The 19,239-nt window shown below is 37.7% G+C and overlaps 1 protein-coding gene across 1 annotated transcript; it reads right to left on the reverse strand.

Moving 5' to 3' along the window:
* Positions 1 to 1,608: 1,608 nt before the first annotated feature.
* LRRD1 (leucine rich repeats and death domain containing 1) lies at positions 1,609 to 18,896 on the reverse strand. Its single transcript, XM_056118522.1, has 5 exons — positions 17,064 to 18,896; positions 12,758 to 12,956; positions 4,882 to 5,043; positions 2,414 to 2,531; positions 1,609 to 1,795 (listed from the first exon to the last, which is right to left on the reverse strand). Exons 1-5 carry the CDS (start codon positions 18,894 to 18,896, stop codon positions 1,609 to 1,611), a joined length of 2,499 nt encoding a protein of 832 aa, XP_055974497.1.
* Positions 18,897 to 19,239: the final 343 nt, after the last annotated feature.

The following is a 19,239-nucleotide window of genomic DNA, read 5'->3' on the forward strand; positions in this document are numbered from 1 at the left end:
TCATATTCTCTTTTGAGATGTGTACTTTCATGTCTAATGTTAGGAGCTGTAGGGGCTCTCTCTCCGCCCTTGGAGAAGTCTGTGTTCTCTCTTGAGTACGTTACTCTCTCACTCTCTCCCCCTCCACACCTTTAAAGGTAAAGGTAAAGGCCCTCCCGTTGATCGTCGATTTGCTCGAGCGGGCCCAGTAACGTCTCCATTGGAGACTTTGTTGTTACTGTGTTTGGCATATCGAATACGTCACGGGTAGCTTGCCAGGCTCTGCCATGCGGGTGAGATACTCTCGGTAGCTTGCCGGGCTCTCCGAGAGGGGCGGAGGAATAGAACTCGGGTCGGCCATGTTGGCCGCTTGTAAGGCGAACACCCTACCGCTGTGCTATCGCTCCAGCCTTTAAAATCTTTAAAATCCTTTAAAATCCTCCAAAATAAAATTTATTTCACAAAAAAAGTAATTGAAATTTCAAAATAAATGCACAAAACATCATCTTTAATTTTTGCTACATTCAAATGGTATACATGTTTATTATCATCTCTTAGAATGCATGGAAAGAGAGAATCACAATCACGATCATCCTGTTGTTCATTGATTGCCTCAAGCAGGCACCAGTAACGTCTCCTTTGCCCTAGCCCTGAGATTTTAAAAAGTGCCATATTCAAGGCTCAGGGTATGGAGAATGAGACCCATCATTGTTACTGGTATTTGGCATATTGGGTACACCACAGGGAGTTTGCCAGACTCTGCCATGTGGGCAGGTTACACTCGGTAGCTTGCCAGGTTGTCCAAAGTAAGAATGAAATAATAAGATGCTTCCGGGAGCTGGGTTTTATAGTCTCTGGGTCTTGGCCGTTGATGGGATTACACAGTGTCGGGGGGGAAGTGGGGGGACAGTTGGTGGGTGTGACCCCTGCCTACTGGAAGGTGGAGGATCTGGGTGGAGGATGCTCAGCCCCGATCCGAGCAGGCTTGGAGATCTCAGCCCCGGGACCCGCATGCCTTTGTTCCTCTCCTCTGGAAGCATTCTCCACCCAGATCCACCATCTTCCAGTAGGCAGGGGTCACACCCACCAACTGCCCCCCAGCGCCGTGTAATCCCATCAACAGCCAAGACCCAGAGACTATAAAATCCAGCTCCCGGAAAGAGAACAGCAGAACAGCGCAGAATCTCCTGCCCCTGCACCTGGCTGTCCTCACCGGGGGCCCCTTGGAGGGGGGCGGGTTGAGTTTCCTCCCCACCCCAAGCAGAGCCCCGGCAGCTTAAGACCTCCAGAACCAGTCACAACCATGCTGAGACCACTCTCCACATGCATGAAGGTACGGGCAGAGGAACAAAGGCATGCAGGTCCCGGGGCTGAGATCTCCAAGTCTGCTCGGATCAGAGCTGAGCATCCTCTCCACCCAAATCCCCATCTTCCAGTACGCAGGGGCCACACACACCAACTGCCCCCTGGCACCGTGTAATCCCATCAACGGCCAAGACCCAGAGACTATATGAAAAGAGACATTCTCTACAATTTTATTATAAGGTGAAGCTAAATGTTTCAAAAATTCAAGTTCAGTATATAGATGCATCATTAAGTTTTCAGTTTTTATTATTATTGATCCACTCTTCAGAATTTTATTACACTTGTAGAAAGCTTTAAGACTTTTACTTTATCTATAATTTCAAATTCTCCTATCATTCTAAGTGCTCGAATTAGTTGGTCTATTAATGCAGAATTAGTTATTGACAAGTTGTTTTTTTCTATTTTCCATGTATTAAGTACTTGACAGACTCTCTCCCTAAATGGAAAGGTACTGAAAAATATCAAAATAATAATTAGTTTAATCAACAATTAAATACACTGTTTTAAGCTACTAAAATATTACATATGTAAGTTTCAAGGAGATTTACCAGATCAAAGTAATTATGACTTAGTAAAGATTGTAGAAGTTTAGCATAAAGGCTGACACATAAAAATTTAATGTTACCTCCATGCCATCCCTTATTACTTTGAAAAATAAATTTAACTTAAAATTGAGTTCTAAAAGACTTATGCAAAACTTCAAAAACACTAGTTGTGGATAAATTACATAGACCAATCCACAACAGTACTTCTACTAAAATACTACAAGCTTTGTAATTTGAATTCATGCCAACTCAAGTAATAGTAATTTTACTAGTAAAGGAGCAGAGGCACAGAGAAGTTCAAGGACTTGACCAAGTTTACAAAGCTAGTTGAGACTGAAAGACAGGAAGTTTGTCTTAAGAACCTTTGGACATAACTGTTACACTCACATGGCTATCAAATATGAAATTCTTATTCTACAGTTAATTGGAATAAATGTTAATATGAATGTTTCAAAGTCATGTCATATTAGTATGTTATAAATCAGAACTTGATATTAAGTTTATACTAAATGTATCATACATACCTATTTACAGATATATGGGTTTCCATAGTTCTCTGCTTTAATTTTTGACACAAAAATTCAAAATTGTTTTCAGTGATGCTAACAGAAATTATTGTAATTATCTTCTGTAAGACTTTCTCTGTATTTGAACATAAAAGAAAAATTAGACCATCTCTTGAAAAACATATCTTGAGTTAACATTAGTTCTAATTTCTTCTGCTCCTATCAAATATATATAAAGTAAAAATGAAATTAAAACATAACTCTACATACAGACTGAAATTTGAATAACTTATATCATTTCATCTAAAATTTGAATAACCCTACAATGTAGCATGTCTATTTAAAGAGGTATTATAAGCCACTTCAAAGTAATTTTTAAACTCTTCCTTTATTTTTAGGATTTGAAAATAAACTCAACTCCTCCTTTTACTCATGTCTTATTTATGTATTTTGAGAAATAGATCTCACAACTATGAAAATGATGTACAATCAAGTAACTAATGAATGTGGTATTCATTGTATATAGAGAATTTAAGTTATAAAAAATAGATCCTAGCTAACTTGTTAGATTCATTTTTTTGTTAACAATATTGCTTTGGAAATTTTTAAGAATTAGGAATGCCCCACTCTGTAATCATCCCAGATGTGTTCTATGCTTCTAGGCTTTTATTTTATTGTATGAATAAATGTTACTGATTCAAACCTTTAATCCAAGTGTAGATTATATGATAATAATGTAAATTAAAATTATTACAGTAAGCACTATTTTTAAATAAGAAATTACATGTTCTTTGTTAACTTGGATTAGAGAAAATAGATTAATGGCTCGGGTTCTCTTCTCTCTCCTGACATTTTTTAAAAAAATTTTGGTTTTGAGGCCACATCCAGTTGTGCTCAGTGCTTACTCCTGACTCTGCATGTTGGAATTACTCCTAGAGGGCTTGAGAAATCATATTGGGCATCAGGAATAGAATCAGGGTCAGCTGTGTGCAGGCAAGCGCCCAACCCACTGTACTATCACTCCGGCCCCCTATTTCACCTGACTTTTTTTATGTATTGCCATTACATAAAAGTGTAATATCCTATTACACATTCCCCATTGAGATCTATATGTTTACCCTCTTTGGCAACTTTAGAATTTTTGCGAGAACATTTAATCATTTAACTTTATAGTACTGCACTTCACTAAATTATTCTACCTAAAAGGAATATCCTATGGGTCTTGGGCAACTAAAGTTACAATAGACTATTCCATTTCATAATGATTAGCAGAACCAGCTTGCATAACAAGTTAGAGGGAAAAATCTACTGATCTTTCTTGTTGTAGCACTGTAACACTGTCCTCCCGTTGTTCATCAGATTTGCTCAAGCAGGCAGCAGTAACATCTCCATTGTGAGACTTCTTGTTACTGTTTTTAGCATATCGAATATGTCATGGGGAGCTTGCCAGGCTTTGCTGTGCAGGTGGGATACTCTCGGTAGCTTGCAGGGCTCTCCAAGAGGGGCGGAAGAATGGAACCCGGGTCGGCCTTGTGCAAGGCAAATACCCTACCCACTGTGCTATCGCTCCAGCCCATTTCTTGTTGCAGCTTTTATTTTTCTTCAGTCTTACACTATATTTTGATGTACATACATGCATATTGTGGCTTCCAGAGGATTATGCATTTTAGTGATCATCTAACTAGATTATGAATTTATGTGATATAAAATCCTTATTACTTATGATATGTAATAGAATGATCTGGAGGTTTTGTATGTCCCTTTTACTTAAATCTGAACCATTATTGATTAAGTTTATTTAATTCTTGTTAAATAATGCATTAAACTGTAGAACCATATCCTACATCCTCTCGGAGCGGTGACAATGAACTACGAAGTTCAGAGTTTCAGGGAGAAAGCATACTTGTTGGAAATTCAGCACCAGGGAAAGAACTAAATAGTGAAGTTACTTCTGAAAGTCATAAATAAACTATTCTACATCTGGTCTGATGATAAAACATTAAAAAGCAAACAAACTTGTTCTGGGAAATTGTCAAGCACTACCAAAGGAGAGTTTAAAGAATGGGAAAAATGACGATTGCCCAAGGTTTGAGGTAGGTGATCGTCATGGGCCAAAAGCTGATTGGCATAAATAAGAAGGACCCATGATTTCCTTCAAAGTCAAATATATGTCTTTTAGAAAAGTTACATAAGATCATGAGTGATGAAGGTTGTATGTGAACTTCCATATCTGGCTATAACCGTGAAAATAAGTCTCTTGAAGAATCCCACCACTCCACATAGATTTATCTGTTTTCAATTCTCCAATTTTAATGAACCTTGAAAATAACTGAATTTTTAAAAAGAAAAAAATCTTTACCAGAAGAATATTGAAGATGTAACTATGTTAATGTTTTGGCCAGATTTCACATGATTAAAGCAAACTTTTTTTAAATTTATATAAATAAGGAAATGACTTATAATCTAACTAATCACTTATCACCTACCATCTCTTTCATCAGCTCTCTGTAGATAATGTATAATAGTATTTAACTGTTTTCCTTTACAGATTTCCATAGGTGGTCTTAGCAAAGGATTATTATCAAAATTTATTTCCTTCAGTGAACTAAGTTTGGAGATGCCACTAGGTAGAGCTGTCAGATTGTTTCCTATCAGAAAAAAATTAAAAATAATTGAATTATATACCTTTCTTTTTTTTCCCTTTTTGGGGGGGATCACACCCAGCGATTCAAAGAGGTTACTCCTGGCTTTGCACTCAGTAATCACCCCTGGCAGTGCTCAGGGAACCATTTGGGATGCTGCGAATCGAACCCGGGTTGGCTGCATGCAAGGCAAACACCCTACCCGCTGTGCTATTGCTCTAGCCCCATGAATTATATACCTTTCTATAAAAGAAAACTCTGGTGACAAATATTTGGAGCATCTACTGTGTCTCATTGTCACGATACCAGAAGACCCTCATGATGTTGGAAAATCATAAATTCTTTTTATTTGAGTAAAAACAGTGATAGTTCTTTTTCCTTAAAGATAGAGGAAACATCATTGGAACTTTTATTCTTATAATTTAACAAAGAACTTTATAAAGTAAATGTGATTTTTAATATTTAAACATATTTGGAACACTTTATACTTGCAGAAATTATAAAGACTTTCTATATGCTCCTCCTCAGTTTAGTTTTTCCTAATGTTCCTAATCCCATGAGAAGTAATGTTGAAAGGAATTATATATAAATTAAAAAATGAAAGTTCATGAAAAATTGAACAAGGAAACATGTAGATAAGATAAAGGTAGGAAGCTAAAGACAGTAACAGTAGCACCATCATTTATTATTAACTACCGTTAATGTATATAAACTGATCTCACAAAAGGCACAGATTGGCCTGATGAATTGAGAAATAGAACCCAAAAATATGCTGCTCTCAGGACACAAAATCTATAAAAACATGCTTGAAATAAAGGGATAGAAATGGTACTTGAAACAAAAGCAAAAATTGAATGGATAGAACCATTATACTTGTAGCAGATTAAAGGATTAATGGGGGGAAAGGTGATGGGGTAAAGGCAGGAATTATATAGTGATGAAAATTAAATACTACTGGAAGATATAACACTTATTAGTGTATGTGCTCCCAATACAGGAGCCCAAAATACATAATGTATTAATAAGCCTAACTGTTCTCGCTGCCGGGGCCCCTTGGAGGGGAGCGGGTTGAGCTTTCCTCCCCGCCCCGATCAGGGCTCCGGCAGCCAAAGACCTCCAGGACCAGCCACCACCATGCTGAGACCACTCTCCGCACACATGAAGGTACTGGCAGAGGGACAAAGCCACGCGGGTTCCGGGGCTGAGATCTCCAAGCCTACTCAGATTTGGGCCGAGCATCCTCCACCCAGATCCTCCAAATTCCAGTAGGCGGGGGTCACACCCACCAACTGGCCCCCTGGCGCCGTGTAATCCCATCAGCGGCCAAGACTCAGAGACTATAAAAACCAGCTCCTGGAACCCAGACATCTTATTAAAAGGTAAAAGGTAAAGGCCCTCCCGTTGTTCATCGATTTGCTCGAGCGGGCCCAGAATCGTCTCCATTGGAGATTTTGTTGTTACTGTGTCTGGCATATCGAATACATCACGGGTGGCTTGCCAGGCTCTGCCGTGTGGGCGAGATACTCTCGGTAGCTTGCCCGGCTCTCCAGGAGGGGTGGAGGAATCGAACTCGGGTCGGCCATGTTGGCTGCGTGCAAGGCAAACGCCCTACCACTGTGCTATCTCTCCAGCCCGGACATGTTATTATGACATCTTATTATCTCATTCCTACTTTGGACAAACTGGCAGGCTACCGAATGTAGCCTGCCCACACGGCAGAGTCTGGCAAACTCCCTGTGGCGTACCCAATATGCCAAATACCAGTAACAATGATGGGTCTCATTCTCCTAAAGAGCCTTGAATATAATCTCAGGGCTAGGATGAAGGAGACGTTACTGGGGCCTGCTCGAGGGAATCGACGATTAACAGGATGATTTGTGATTGATTTGTGAACTGGAGAGATGAACAAAAATACAATAGTACGGGCTTTTGTGACTTTAAATTTGTTTATTTTCTCCCTCTCTCTTCCTTTATTATTATTGTTTCTGTGACAACTGGGGGTCATGCATACTTGGTTGTGACTCTCACTTTTGGTTCCAGTGCTCACCAGAGGTCACACACTTTAGTTGTACTGCTTGCTCACAAATGGCTGTGTTGTGCAGAGACTGCACAGTTTGTAGGTTACAAGATTCCAAACAGTAGGGGCTGGAGCAATAGCACAGTGGGTAGGGTATTTGCCTTGCACGAGGCTGACCCGAGTTATATTCCCAACATCCCATATGATCCCCCAGCACCACCAGGAGTAAGTCCTGAGTGCAGAGCCAGGAGGAACCCCTGACCATAGCCGGGTGTGACCCAAAAAGCCAAAAAAAAAAAAAAAATCCAAACAGTAAAGTTCTTTGGTTTGCGGGGGTATGGTGCCACCAGCAGGTCAATCTGTACCTGTGAGGCGAGTGCATCAGCAGCCTGATGGTGCCTTCAGACTTCCAGATACCCCAAAATTGCTGCTATGCCTTTGGCCAGGCCCCAAAAACTTGGGGCAAAGTTTACCAAGAAAGTAAACGGCCAAAAGTTAGGTATGTGGGAAACACACCCACAAACCACCTCAGGCTCAGCTATATAATTGGAGGCATGGCCTCTCTGGTTCCTGATTGAACTGCTTAATGGCCATGATCCCAGAGACTTAGAAACAAATCTCGAAACCCAGCAGCTTTTGGCAGAAATGCGTCTGGTCCCTGTAGTAGGTTACCAGTGCTGGGCCAACCCAGGTGGAAATAGGTATTGTGCCTGGCCTGTTGCCCCCTCCCCCCCAACCCCCCACGGCCCAGTGGCCACCATCCTCCAAAGGCCACTGGACAGTCAGGTTTGGGCCCCCACTGTCGAGACACACAGGGCCTCACAGGATGGGGGTGGAGCCAGGCCTGTCCTCCCCACCCCAACGAGACCCCAAGTCATAGCCCACGAACAGCCTCTCTGGCTTCTGGTCAAGCTGCTTAATGGCCATGATCCCAGAGACTCAAAAACAAATCTCGAAACCCAGCGGCTTTTGGCAGAAATGCGTCCAGACCCCGCTGTAGATTACTGTCACCAGGCCACCCCAGGAGGAAAAGGGTGTTGTTCCTCCGCCTGCTCCCCCTTGGCGGTGCGGTGGCTGTCATCCTCCAGAGGCCATTGGACAATCAGGTCTGGGCCCACAGTGACAAAACTTGTTGGGCCTCACAGGATGGGGGTGGAGCTGGTCCTGGTCTCCCCGTCCCAATGAGACCCCAAGTCATCGCCCATGAATGGCCTCTCTGGCTCCTGATCAAGCTGCTCAACAGCCATTATCCCAGAGACTCAGGAGAAAATCTCGAAACCCAGTGGCTTTTGGCAGAAATCCCTCCAGATTTAAGTGTTAAAATTTTGGAATTCAAAAATTTGTAAGTCTACAACTGTACCTCATGATGTCTCACTAATAAAAAAAAAATTTCGAAATTTCAAAATCACATGGCCCTACTGCAGCCAAACAACATCATGTGTTATTCATAACCAGCAATAGAACACAAATTATCTACTGTTGCCTTTTCAGCAGATCTGAGTGTTGGGGTAAAATCTCAAATAATAATGGTGGGTCTGGTGTCAAAATATTGAATGTGATCAAAGTAGAGAGAGAGTAATGTGGAAATCATCTGCCCCACAGGTAGGGGGAGAGAGTGGGATGGGGGTATACTGGGATTTTTGGTGGTAGAGAGTGGGCACTGGTGAAGGTACGGGTGTTTCATTGTATGACTGAGACTTAGACCCGAAAGCTTTGTAACTGCTCTCATGGTGATTCAATAAATAAAATTATAAAAAATGAAAAAAAAGTAAGGTAGAGTTCATGCACAATTCAATCAGCTAATCAGTGGCTGAATAAATAGCAGTACTCCTACATTTTAAAAAAAAAGTTCTTTGGTTTGCACTGAAGTATGTGGGAGAGTACCAAGGATTGAACTCTTGGCCCATGCTTCAAGGCAGAAGTTTTGTCACTGAGCCATTCCTTGGTTCTCCAATGGTAAGATGACTTTTAACAACCCCTCTTACAGTAGTGAATAAGTCTTCCAGACACAAGTCGATGAGGAAAAAAATAACCTGAAGTGACAAAGTAAATTGTGAACTTAATAAATCATTACTATTTATTGACACAATAACAAAGCAAACCCCAAAGGCTCTATTAAAAAAAACACTATGAGAAATGAAAAATGGACACAATAATGTACTAGGCTACAGAATATACGAAAGTACTGAGTTTCTATATGCAATAAACTAGAAGAAAATGAAATAAAGGAAACAATTTCGTTTATAATTACATCAAATAATTTTCTTTGCTCTGCTGGTGTCCCAGATTCAATCCTCCACCCTGCATTTTGCCCATGCCCCATCTGGGAATAACCCCTAATCACCACTGCGTATATTACTAGAACTAAACAACAACAAAAATAAACAGCTCCCAACAACCCGGAAATGAAACCACACATAAGTGAAATGACTAATTTATGGCAAAGAACCCAAGAATTTAGTGAAACAAGAAATATCATAGTAGTGTTGGGGAAATTGAACAATTAGATGCAAATGAATGAAACTAGAAACTAGACCACTATCTAGCACCATACACAAAAATTAATTCAAAGTGATTTATCAAATTGGATCTAAGATCTGAAGCTATGAAGTACACAGAAGAGTACATAGACACAATGCTCCATGATAGGGACATTAAATGTGTCTTTGGAGATTCAATTCCAATGGCAAAACAAAAGCAAAACTCAACAAAAGGAAGGGCATCATAGAAAAATAACCTATCAGCTGGCCTTCTGTTGGAAGCCTACCACAGTGTTTGGGGAGATTGGGGTAGGAGTGATGGTTGTGGGTAGATGGGAGGAACACTGGGACAGTGGTGGAGGGAAGCCAACATTCTGGTGGAGGATGTAATATTGGAATATTTTATGCTTGGACCTCTATCATTAACATTTAAACTGTAAGTTTACATTGTAAATTGTAAATTATTATGCCTAAAATACAGAAATGCAAGGAATCCAAAATAATAATAAAATTACAAAAGAAAATGGTGAAAGGAAATATGAATTGGAAGACTATTTTCTTATTGCAAAAATTGACAGATATAGTAATCAAAACAGTATGTGACTGGTATTGAATTGACATGCAGATCAATGCCCTGGAATTCAGAATTTCTATGAGGTGGCGTGATAGTATAGCCGGTAGTTCACTTGTCTTACACTTGACTGACCGATGTTCTATCCCCAGAACCACATAGGATCTCCCTAACCTGCCAGGAGTCATCACTGACCACAGCCAGGTGTGGCCAAAAATAAATACGTGTATCTATAACCTTTGAATTTTCATCATGGATACCAAGATCATTCAAATTGGGAGAAACAATCTTTTGAAAAAAATGGTGCTAAAACTGGAAATCCTCATGCAAAAAAAAAAAAAAGAATTTAGACTCCTACTTTATACAATATTAAAGAAATAATAATTTTCCCTGCAAGAGCCAACCCTGTTTAATCTCTGGCACCACATATGGTTCCTTCAGCACTGCCTTGAGTGATCACTAAATCCAGAGACTAGCTTAAGTCCTCTGCACCAACTGGGTGGCCTAAGTCCCTTCTCCACAAATAAACAAAACCCTCAAATCGTCCTCAAAATGGATATACACTGAAAGTAAAGAGATTTAATTTTAAATTTACTTAAAATATAAGATTAAATCTTACTGACCTTGAACTATATTCTTAGATACGACACCAAAAGCACAAACACAAAATAATATATAATTGTATATATGATAAATTCATATAGTAAATGAAATAAAGAGAATGATTTCAAAGTTAAAAAATCCATAATTACGCACTATCAAATCTTTAGACAGAAGCTTACCACAGGGAAGTGGAGGAGGATTAAAATGGGGGGGGAAGGCTGGAGCAATAGCAGAGCAAGTAAGGCGTTTGCCTTGCACGCGGCTGACCCGAGTTCAATTCCCAGCATCCCATATGGTCCCCCAAGAACCACCAGGAGTAATTCCTGAGTGCATGAGCCAGGAGTAACCCCTGTGCACTGCCGGGTGTGACCCAAAAAGAAAAAAAATGGGGGAGGGGTGACACTGGTGCTCAAAGACAGAGTCCCATTCTACTTTCTAATTATTATTATTATTATTATTATTATTATTATTATTATTTTCTCCTTCCTTTTCCTTTTTGTTGCGATGAGCAGGGACCAACACTTGTCTTAGTGCTTGCACATTTTTGATGCACTGTATGGGAGATCAAACACTTTGTTGTGGTTTCGTGAGTCTCAAATGGCAGTGCCACTGAGATCATACTCAGGTCAGGTATGTTGGGGATGCTGGGAATCAAACTCATGACCTCAAGCTTGGAATGTTTGTGTGTTGCTACTGAGCTATCCCTTGGTCCTCATTCTGCTTTTCTTCTATACTATAAGCCTCCAGTGAACCATGCTCCCAGTTGTTATGTTTTGCAATGGATCAGGAGGTTGTGTCAGCCTTTTAAATTTTCTTATACAAATAGTAGTGAGTGGTGTATGTCCTACACTTGGACAAATAAATAATATTCCTGAAATACCATGAAACTTATCCATAACAAAAATGGGATCAAAATTTTAATTGTACGGTTTAATTATTTAAACTAGTAATAATAATAAAGTGGCTGGTGTATTCTCGCAGTGAACTTCACTCAGTGAACTTATTGAGGAGTTGAGGAGACAATCAGTTGCATTATATGAGCAAAAAAATATGAGCTTTGTTTTAAAATTAGAAACTCTCTAAATTTAATAGGATGTAGGTTTCTTGTTGTAAATAAGATTTCTGGGTTTGGTGGTGAGGAGGGGGGTGAAAGGAGGGTAGTGAAACTATATGTGACAATCACTGTATCACTGTCATCCTGTTGTTCATCAATTTATTCGAGTGGGCACCAGTAATATCTCCGTTCATCCCAGCCCTGGGATTTTTGCAGCCTCTCCTTACTCTTTTTTTCCCAATGCTGCCAATTGGAGCTCTTTCAGGGTCAGGGCAATGAGACCTGTAGTTGTTACTGTTTTTTTGCATATCGAATACGCCACAGGGAGCTTGCCAGGCTCTGAAGACATGTGACAATACTCAGGGGAACTATGTGGGATGCCAGGGATTGAACCCAGATCACCCCCATCCTACCCGTTGTACTATCTTTCTGTCTCCAACCAAGGACTTCTTAAACTTGATCCACTAGCCACCCCTTCTTGAATTGCATGATGCATCCTGGAAAGCACTATGAGTAACACCTCAGATGCATTAAGCATTGATTTTGAATTAGCTTTTTGGCCATAGTGTATTCAGAAACTTTTACTGTTGTTATATTTTTCACAACGACCTCACATAGGATTGAGACTATAGTGGGATTAGAGGAGGAATAAGAGTTCTAGAAAAAAAAATGCTGACCTGATATTGTGTAGCTTTGTTTAAAGTGGGGGAGGAGGTCAGATTCAGAAAGGAAAGAAATACTGAATGATAGGTTAAGGTCAGAGGTGGCAGGAAAGAAATGAAAAATCTGTTCAGCTTCTCTAGATTATAGCCTCTTTGAAGGAAGAAATAAAACTTTTTGCCTTGCTATCATTTTCTTTACAATAGGAAGTTCTTTCCAACGGGTACTTAATACACTGTGCTGACTACAAAGTTCTGTATCTTCTTAGCAAAATTTGCCCCTAATCACTAATACTGTTACTGAATAGGTTATTGATGATAATGCTTGACACTCACCACTCAAGTTTAGTTGTTGAAGATTATTTAAAGCTAGAAAAGCTGGTGGGAAATAACTTATTTGATTATTGCATGCATTTAAACTAACCAAACTTCTCAGTTCCTCTATAGTTTTTGGAATCTCTGTGATTGCATTATTTGAAATATCAAGTCTTTTAAGTTGAGTTATCTCAGGCAGTTCTTCTGGAAGTCTTGTTAGCTGAAATACACATTGAACAATTATAATTAATGTTTGATAATTAAAACTTAAAAATCAGATGGTTGGAGATTTCTTTTTATTAATTGCTTCTGCTTTGGAAAGGAGATGTTTTCATCAGTGTCAAAAATTCTTTCCCACTCACCTCAATATAATCCATAATATGGCATTGAAGTATCTATTTCATCTTATAAATTCAACTCTGTTGTTTGCTAATCCATTTTATACACTCTGCCAAATACCCAGTGGTCCTTCTGTCTCATCTCTTTCATCCTTTTCTAAGTCTGACCCTGCTTGGATTTATTTCCTTGAAGTTTTTCCCAACTGTTTGATCTTTTTTTTCCCTGCTCTTCTCACAGACATTGCTTTTTATTACTTTGTATTTTCCTTGATTTTTATATGACATTTTAAAATACATGGTTTATACTTACTGTTTACATGTTCTAATCAGGATGCACCTTATTGTGTTTTATTTTATGTTTTAATCTTGGGCTATACACAGTGGTGCTTAGGGACTACTCCTGGCTCTGTACTCAGGGACCATATGGGTTGCTATGGATTCAAAATGGATTCAATCTATGGATTGAATATGGATTGAATTACTTGCAAGGTAAGTGTCTTGCCCTTTATCACTCTAGCCCACAGGATGCATTTTAAATAAACACTAAATTAACCTCTTTGCAGTGGAATAACAGTTTGGTAATATATCTTCTAATTAGAATCCCTAGTATCAAAAGTATTGCAAAGTGAGAGAAATTAAAATAAATACTATAGTGAAGAAAAATATGTGTATTCAAAGAAAATAAGGCCATTATGTGTGAGATAATAAGTACTATGAATGAAGAAAAGAATTTTGAGTGTATTGTCCCTTTAGAAAGAATCAAACAACAAGGTAAATACTGAACATTGATCTTACAGATTTAAAAGAAGTTTAAGAGAAGACCCTATCTTCAAGGAGATAAAATATTAGTTCAGAATCAAAATACAAACAAATGGGGGACCAGGGGAGGGGGAAGATAACTCAAAGGGCTAAAGCGCATGCTTTGTTTGCAGGAATCTGTTTCCAAACCCAGCAGTCCACGGAATCCTACTGAGAATGGCTCAGTAGCAACACCCCAGAACCAGCCCCTCACACCCCTAGCACAGCTAGATGTGGCAAAACAAACAAAATGTTAATGAAACAATCAGGAAACAGCAATAAGCAGTAAGTAAACCAATGTCAAAACAGTACAGTCATTAAAAGAGATTAAATATAAGTTTAAGGAATGTTTACCAGTATAAACAAAAGACTAAAGAAGAGTTTATGTATTATGTGAGATATAAATGACCTCCTGGGCATGAATAGAATTGGGGTGCAGTATCTTAAATTGTCCAGGGAAAGCTAGAAGCTGTGAGCTTAATCCCTAGTAATGCTGCATGCATTTTGGCAAATCCAGTCTGGGATCTCTGGAGGTAAGGAGGCTGGGGTAAAGGATGCAAATGGTTATAAATTGCGGGATGTTTAAGGCAAGACAAATTTTACAAATAAAAAATGACCAGCCAGAAGCTAAACAGTAGAGATAGAAGCAGAAGGAATTACGGAGAAAGAACATGTAATCTAGCTATGGCAAGATGCTAGAGCCAGACTCTTAAGAAAATAGTCAAATCAGTTTAGGAGAGCTGGTCCGTAATTTGCCATTCTCTCAAGCAAGTAATGTTTAACTACTTTCAAAGAACAACCTGGGAATTCTGAATGATGGAACTTTGTAGAAGAAAAAGGAAAAGGGTCATTTAAGGACCATTCCCTAAATAATTTTTTTTTAAAAAAAAGGTCCTGTAACAATTGGCTCACACTCTATAGGTGACTATTCAGTGATCACTGCTATTATATAATCACTTGAGCATCTCATGGCAACCTTAAGATGGCCATCAAAATGGAAAATGTGTCCTTTTAAGCTCCTTATCCTCTTTCCCCCATGTTTTTTTTTTAAACCATTGGAGACCTTTGATTGCAGTGATATGAACTGGTGCTTTTAGCTACCAATCATCATAAGCAGGCAATAGTTATACAAGTCTGAATTTCTGTTTGCATGTGTGCAACACTGAGACTGTTCTCTGGAATGAGTTTTGATACTGTTGACAAGTTCTGATTAAAGGGAGGAAACTGAGTATAAAAATATAAAGAGGTTCTGGACATGAGGTGAATTGATCATGTACTAGAATAGAGATAGTGTTATTAAAAATGAGAATGATAATCAGAATTTTATGAGAAAAAATAAGATCATTTTGTTGTAAGAGTTGGCATAACTGATGAAAGAAAAGGAACAAATATCATTCTATAATTTCTACATTGGAAGATTTGAATAAAATAGCATAACAAACATGTTTGAATGGAATTCATTCAAAAGAAAGATTAACTTGATCTTGACATCTTGAGTTTGAGACAGTGGAAGAGAACAATAGGAAATATTCAGTAATTGGGAACTCTTCAACATGTGTTCCAGCCCTTTGACTTCTTTCTTTATATAGGCAATCCATTATAATTTCTGGTCACATGTTGAAACAACTTTTTCAGTCTTTTGGACATAGTTTTATAATTAATTGTAAAATGACAGTGCATTCAACTTAATGTTCTATTTCATTTAATTCTAGAGGGAATGCAGATGTTTCCATTAGGAGAGAGCCAAAAGTACCCCATAAAGTAAAACAAAAGAATTCCAGGGGAATTCCTTTTTTTATTTTTTATTTTTTTAATTTTTTTTAAGTACTGCCATGGACTCGGAATATAATTTAACAATAGAACTCATGCCTTACATGTATGGATCCTGGGTTTAACTTATGACACCCCTCCAAACATTTCCATAATATTCATACATAGACTTTAATAAAAAATGAAATACTAAATAAACTATAAATTTTTTTTTTCTGGCTTAGAGTCTCCAGCCTCTTCTGTTGAAGTTTGTAATGCACTCTTTTTACACTCATTTACTATGGCATAACAACATTGGTTTTAGAGATGACTTTTAAAAGAATATTCATTCTCATTAATACAGCAAAAATAGGGAAAAATCCCTGAGTAAATAGAAATATATGACAAAGGTTATTTTTATGATAATAAAAATTACATTATTGGTATTCTCCATTGTGAGAGTCACCTGCATCTCAAACTGATTTTTTTTTCTTTTTTGTGGGAGGAGGGATTGGGCCATACCCACTGTTTCCCAGTGTTTATGCTCTGTGCTCAGGATCACTCTTGGCAGTGCTGGGGTGGGAGGCCCATATGGAGTAATCAAATCTTGGTTGACCATGTGCAAGGCAAGCACCTCATAATTCATCTCTCCTGTAATGCTTTGTCTCCCCCGGAATTCTTTTGTTTTACTTTATGGGGTACCTTTGGGCTCTTTCCTGCTCTCTCCTAATGGAAACACCTGCATTCCCTCTAGAATTAAAAGAAATAGAACTTTAGGTTGAATGCACTGTCTTTTTACAATTAATTATAATACTATGTCCAAAAGACTGAAAAAGTTTTTTCAACATGTGACCAGAAATTTTAATGGATTGCCCGTATAATTTTCAATACTTTTCTCAATTTTCCAATTTTCAATATTGGACTTATAATCTATAGTTTAAAATTCTTTTGGAGGACCAGTGAGATGACTCAAAAGGTCTGGAGTGTGTGATTTGAATGTGGGAGCCCTAGGTTTGATCCCTGCCACTCCACTCTAACCACTATGCTAGGAGTAGTCATAACCTCCAAGCACTTTCTTGGCCGTTACCCCAAAGATAAAGGGAAAGAAATGTTTACCCTTTAAGAATAAAAATATTCCATGAGCCGGAGCAATAGTACAGTGGATAGGACATCTGCCTTGCAAGCAGCTGACCCAGGTTTGATCCCAGGCACCCAATATGGTCCCCTGAGCATCACCAGGAGTAATTTCTGAATGCAAAGCCAGGAGTAACCCCTGAGTATTGCCAAGTGCAGCCCAAAAACAAAGAACAAAAACAAAACAAAACAAAAAACCCCAAAATATTCTAGCTAAACTTAAAAGATACCCCCACAAATATATCACTTAGATTCTTCCGCTCTACAGTCCCACCTTCCCTCCAAAGACTAAATTTTAGATACCTTACCTTTCGTCCATTTAACTGACTTATATTCAGTTCTTCCAAAGATTGAAGTTGGCATAGTTCAGTTGGAAAGTATAAAAAATGGTTGCTTGCTAAGTTTAGTTTTTTAATTTCTTTTAAGTTGCAGATCTCTGAAGGGATTTTTGGTATTTGATTTTCTGAAAGGTCAAGTGCTTGCAATTTTCTTAAAGTACACACTTCTATAGGAAAAGCTTTAAATTTATTATTGCATAAGATAAGAACATGGAGTGATGCCATGTTGTGGATAGATTGTGGGATTGTCCTTATTTGGTTTTTACCAAGATCCAGATATTTAAGATTAATAAGAAAACATAAGTGCTCAGAGAATATGTAGAGTTTATTTTCATTCAGCTCTAAATGAAGCAGTTGTGTACTGAATGATATCTCAATTGGTAGTTCTGTAATATAATTTCTGTTAAAACTCAAATAATAGAGAGTATCCAAAGCACACAAACCTACTGGAAAATATATAATTTTATTATTATTCAATTCAACTTTAGTTATTTTTGTACAGTTTTTTATTTCAATGGGAATATCTGTGATTAAATTATCTGAAATTTCTAGACTGAATATATTGTTAAGATGGGAGATATTTTCAGTTATTTTCTTTATGTAATTCCTATTTACATGTAGTTTTCTTAAATTCTTAAGCTTATGGATGTTCTTAGGAAGTTCTCTTAAGTTATTATCACTGAGGATAAGACATTCCAACATCATGCAATGGGAAAGTTTCTCTGGTATTTCTTTCAGTAGATTTTTATCAAGCATGAGAATTCTTAGTTCCCCAAAATTCTCAATTTTGTGTGAAATAACTTCCAACTTATTGTTAGTCAGTTGGAGTTCCTTTATTTTGAGCAATTGGAAAATTTGCACAGCCAGAAAAGTAAGTTTATTGTGAGCCAATAAAAGTTTTTCTAATTTTTTAAGCTCCTTAATTTCTTTTGGTAAACTACTTATCATGTTACCAGTAAGGTTTAGTGAAATTAAATTTGGGAGGAAGCACAGAGATGTATGAAATATTGTTAGCTGATTATATTCCAAATTGAGAACACTCAACTTTTTTAATTTAGATAGGCTCTCTGGTATATGTTCTAACTTATTTTTAGCCAAACTTAAAATTTCCAAGTTTTCAAGACTTTCAAAACCAGAAGGAAAATTAGCAATGTCATTGTTATTTAAATAGAGTTGTGTTATATTTCTAAGCTGTGATATCTCTGTAGGTATATGTGATATTTGATTGTGACTGACATTTAATATCTTTAAATTATGAAGTAAATGAATTTCAGGTGGAAGTAATGATAGCTCATTTCTTTGCAGAGATAGAACTTCAAGTCCTAGCAGGTCACTGAAGTCTGTTCCTTTTAAATTTTTAATTTGGTTCTCATCTAAATAGAGACATTTTATATGTTTGACTTTTAAAGTGTCAGTAGGAAAATCATGCAAACCCTTGGCTTTGAGGTTAACTGTGAATTTTCCTGTCTGTGGGTAAAATTCTTTCTGATTTTCTTCCAAAATTTGTGGACGATATTTTCCTGATGTTTCATCAGATAGAGTGTCAGCAAAAGACTGAGATTCTGCAGCCATATCAGTTTTTAATAATGATGATAAGTTGCCATTTTTGTTTGCTTCAAAAGACTGAAGTGTTTCCATTTGTTCTTCATTGCTCCAAAATACATATGAAGGTAAGTATTCTAACTTTGTATCCTGTCTAGGATATGTTTCAGAATTCTGCTTAGAAGGCTTCTCATGAGACTGTTCATTAAATTGTCTTGAGATATCTGTTAGCTCTTCTGAAGTATCCTCCTTTTCAGACATTTCATTAGCTGATATGTTCACACAAATAGAGTTTATAACTTGATTTTACAATGTTCATGTTTAGTTTTTCCTTTTGGACCTATAAAAATAAATGTTATTATTAAAAGAGTAAACTTAACAAAATTGTAAAAATCATTAATTTTATTATATTTTATTCTATAATAAGTAATATATATAAAACCCTTACATTTTTAACTATGGGTTCCTGGTTAAGGATAATATATTGATTGTATGCATTTACCACATGATACTCTTGAAATCACACTAAAATTATAAACAGGAATAAGAAGTATAAAACACAGGGGTGCTGTGCTGCTAACAGGTTATCCTGTACCTGTGGGGT

This window comes from Sorex fumeus, unplaced genomic scaffold (assembly GCF_029834395.1).
Source record: "Sorex fumeus unplaced genomic scaffold, SorFum_2.1 ptg000037l, whole genome shotgun sequence".
Lineage (NCBI taxonomy): Eukaryota > Metazoa > Chordata > Mammalia > Eulipotyphla > Soricidae > Sorex > Sorex fumeus.

Coding starts and splice junctions, on each gene's coding strand:
- LRRD1 (XM_056118522.1), bottom strand. CDS start 18,896: ATGTCTGAAAAGGAGGATACTTCAGAAGAGCTAACAGATATCTCAAGA. Junction 5,044..12,757: donor TCAACAACTAAACTTGAGTG/GTGAGTGTCAAG, acceptor TTTTTCTGATAG/GAAACAATCTGACAGCTCTA. Junction 1,796..2,413: donor ACCCATATATCTGTAAATAG/GTATGTATGATA, acceptor GATATTTTTCAG/TACCTTTCCATTTAGGGAGA.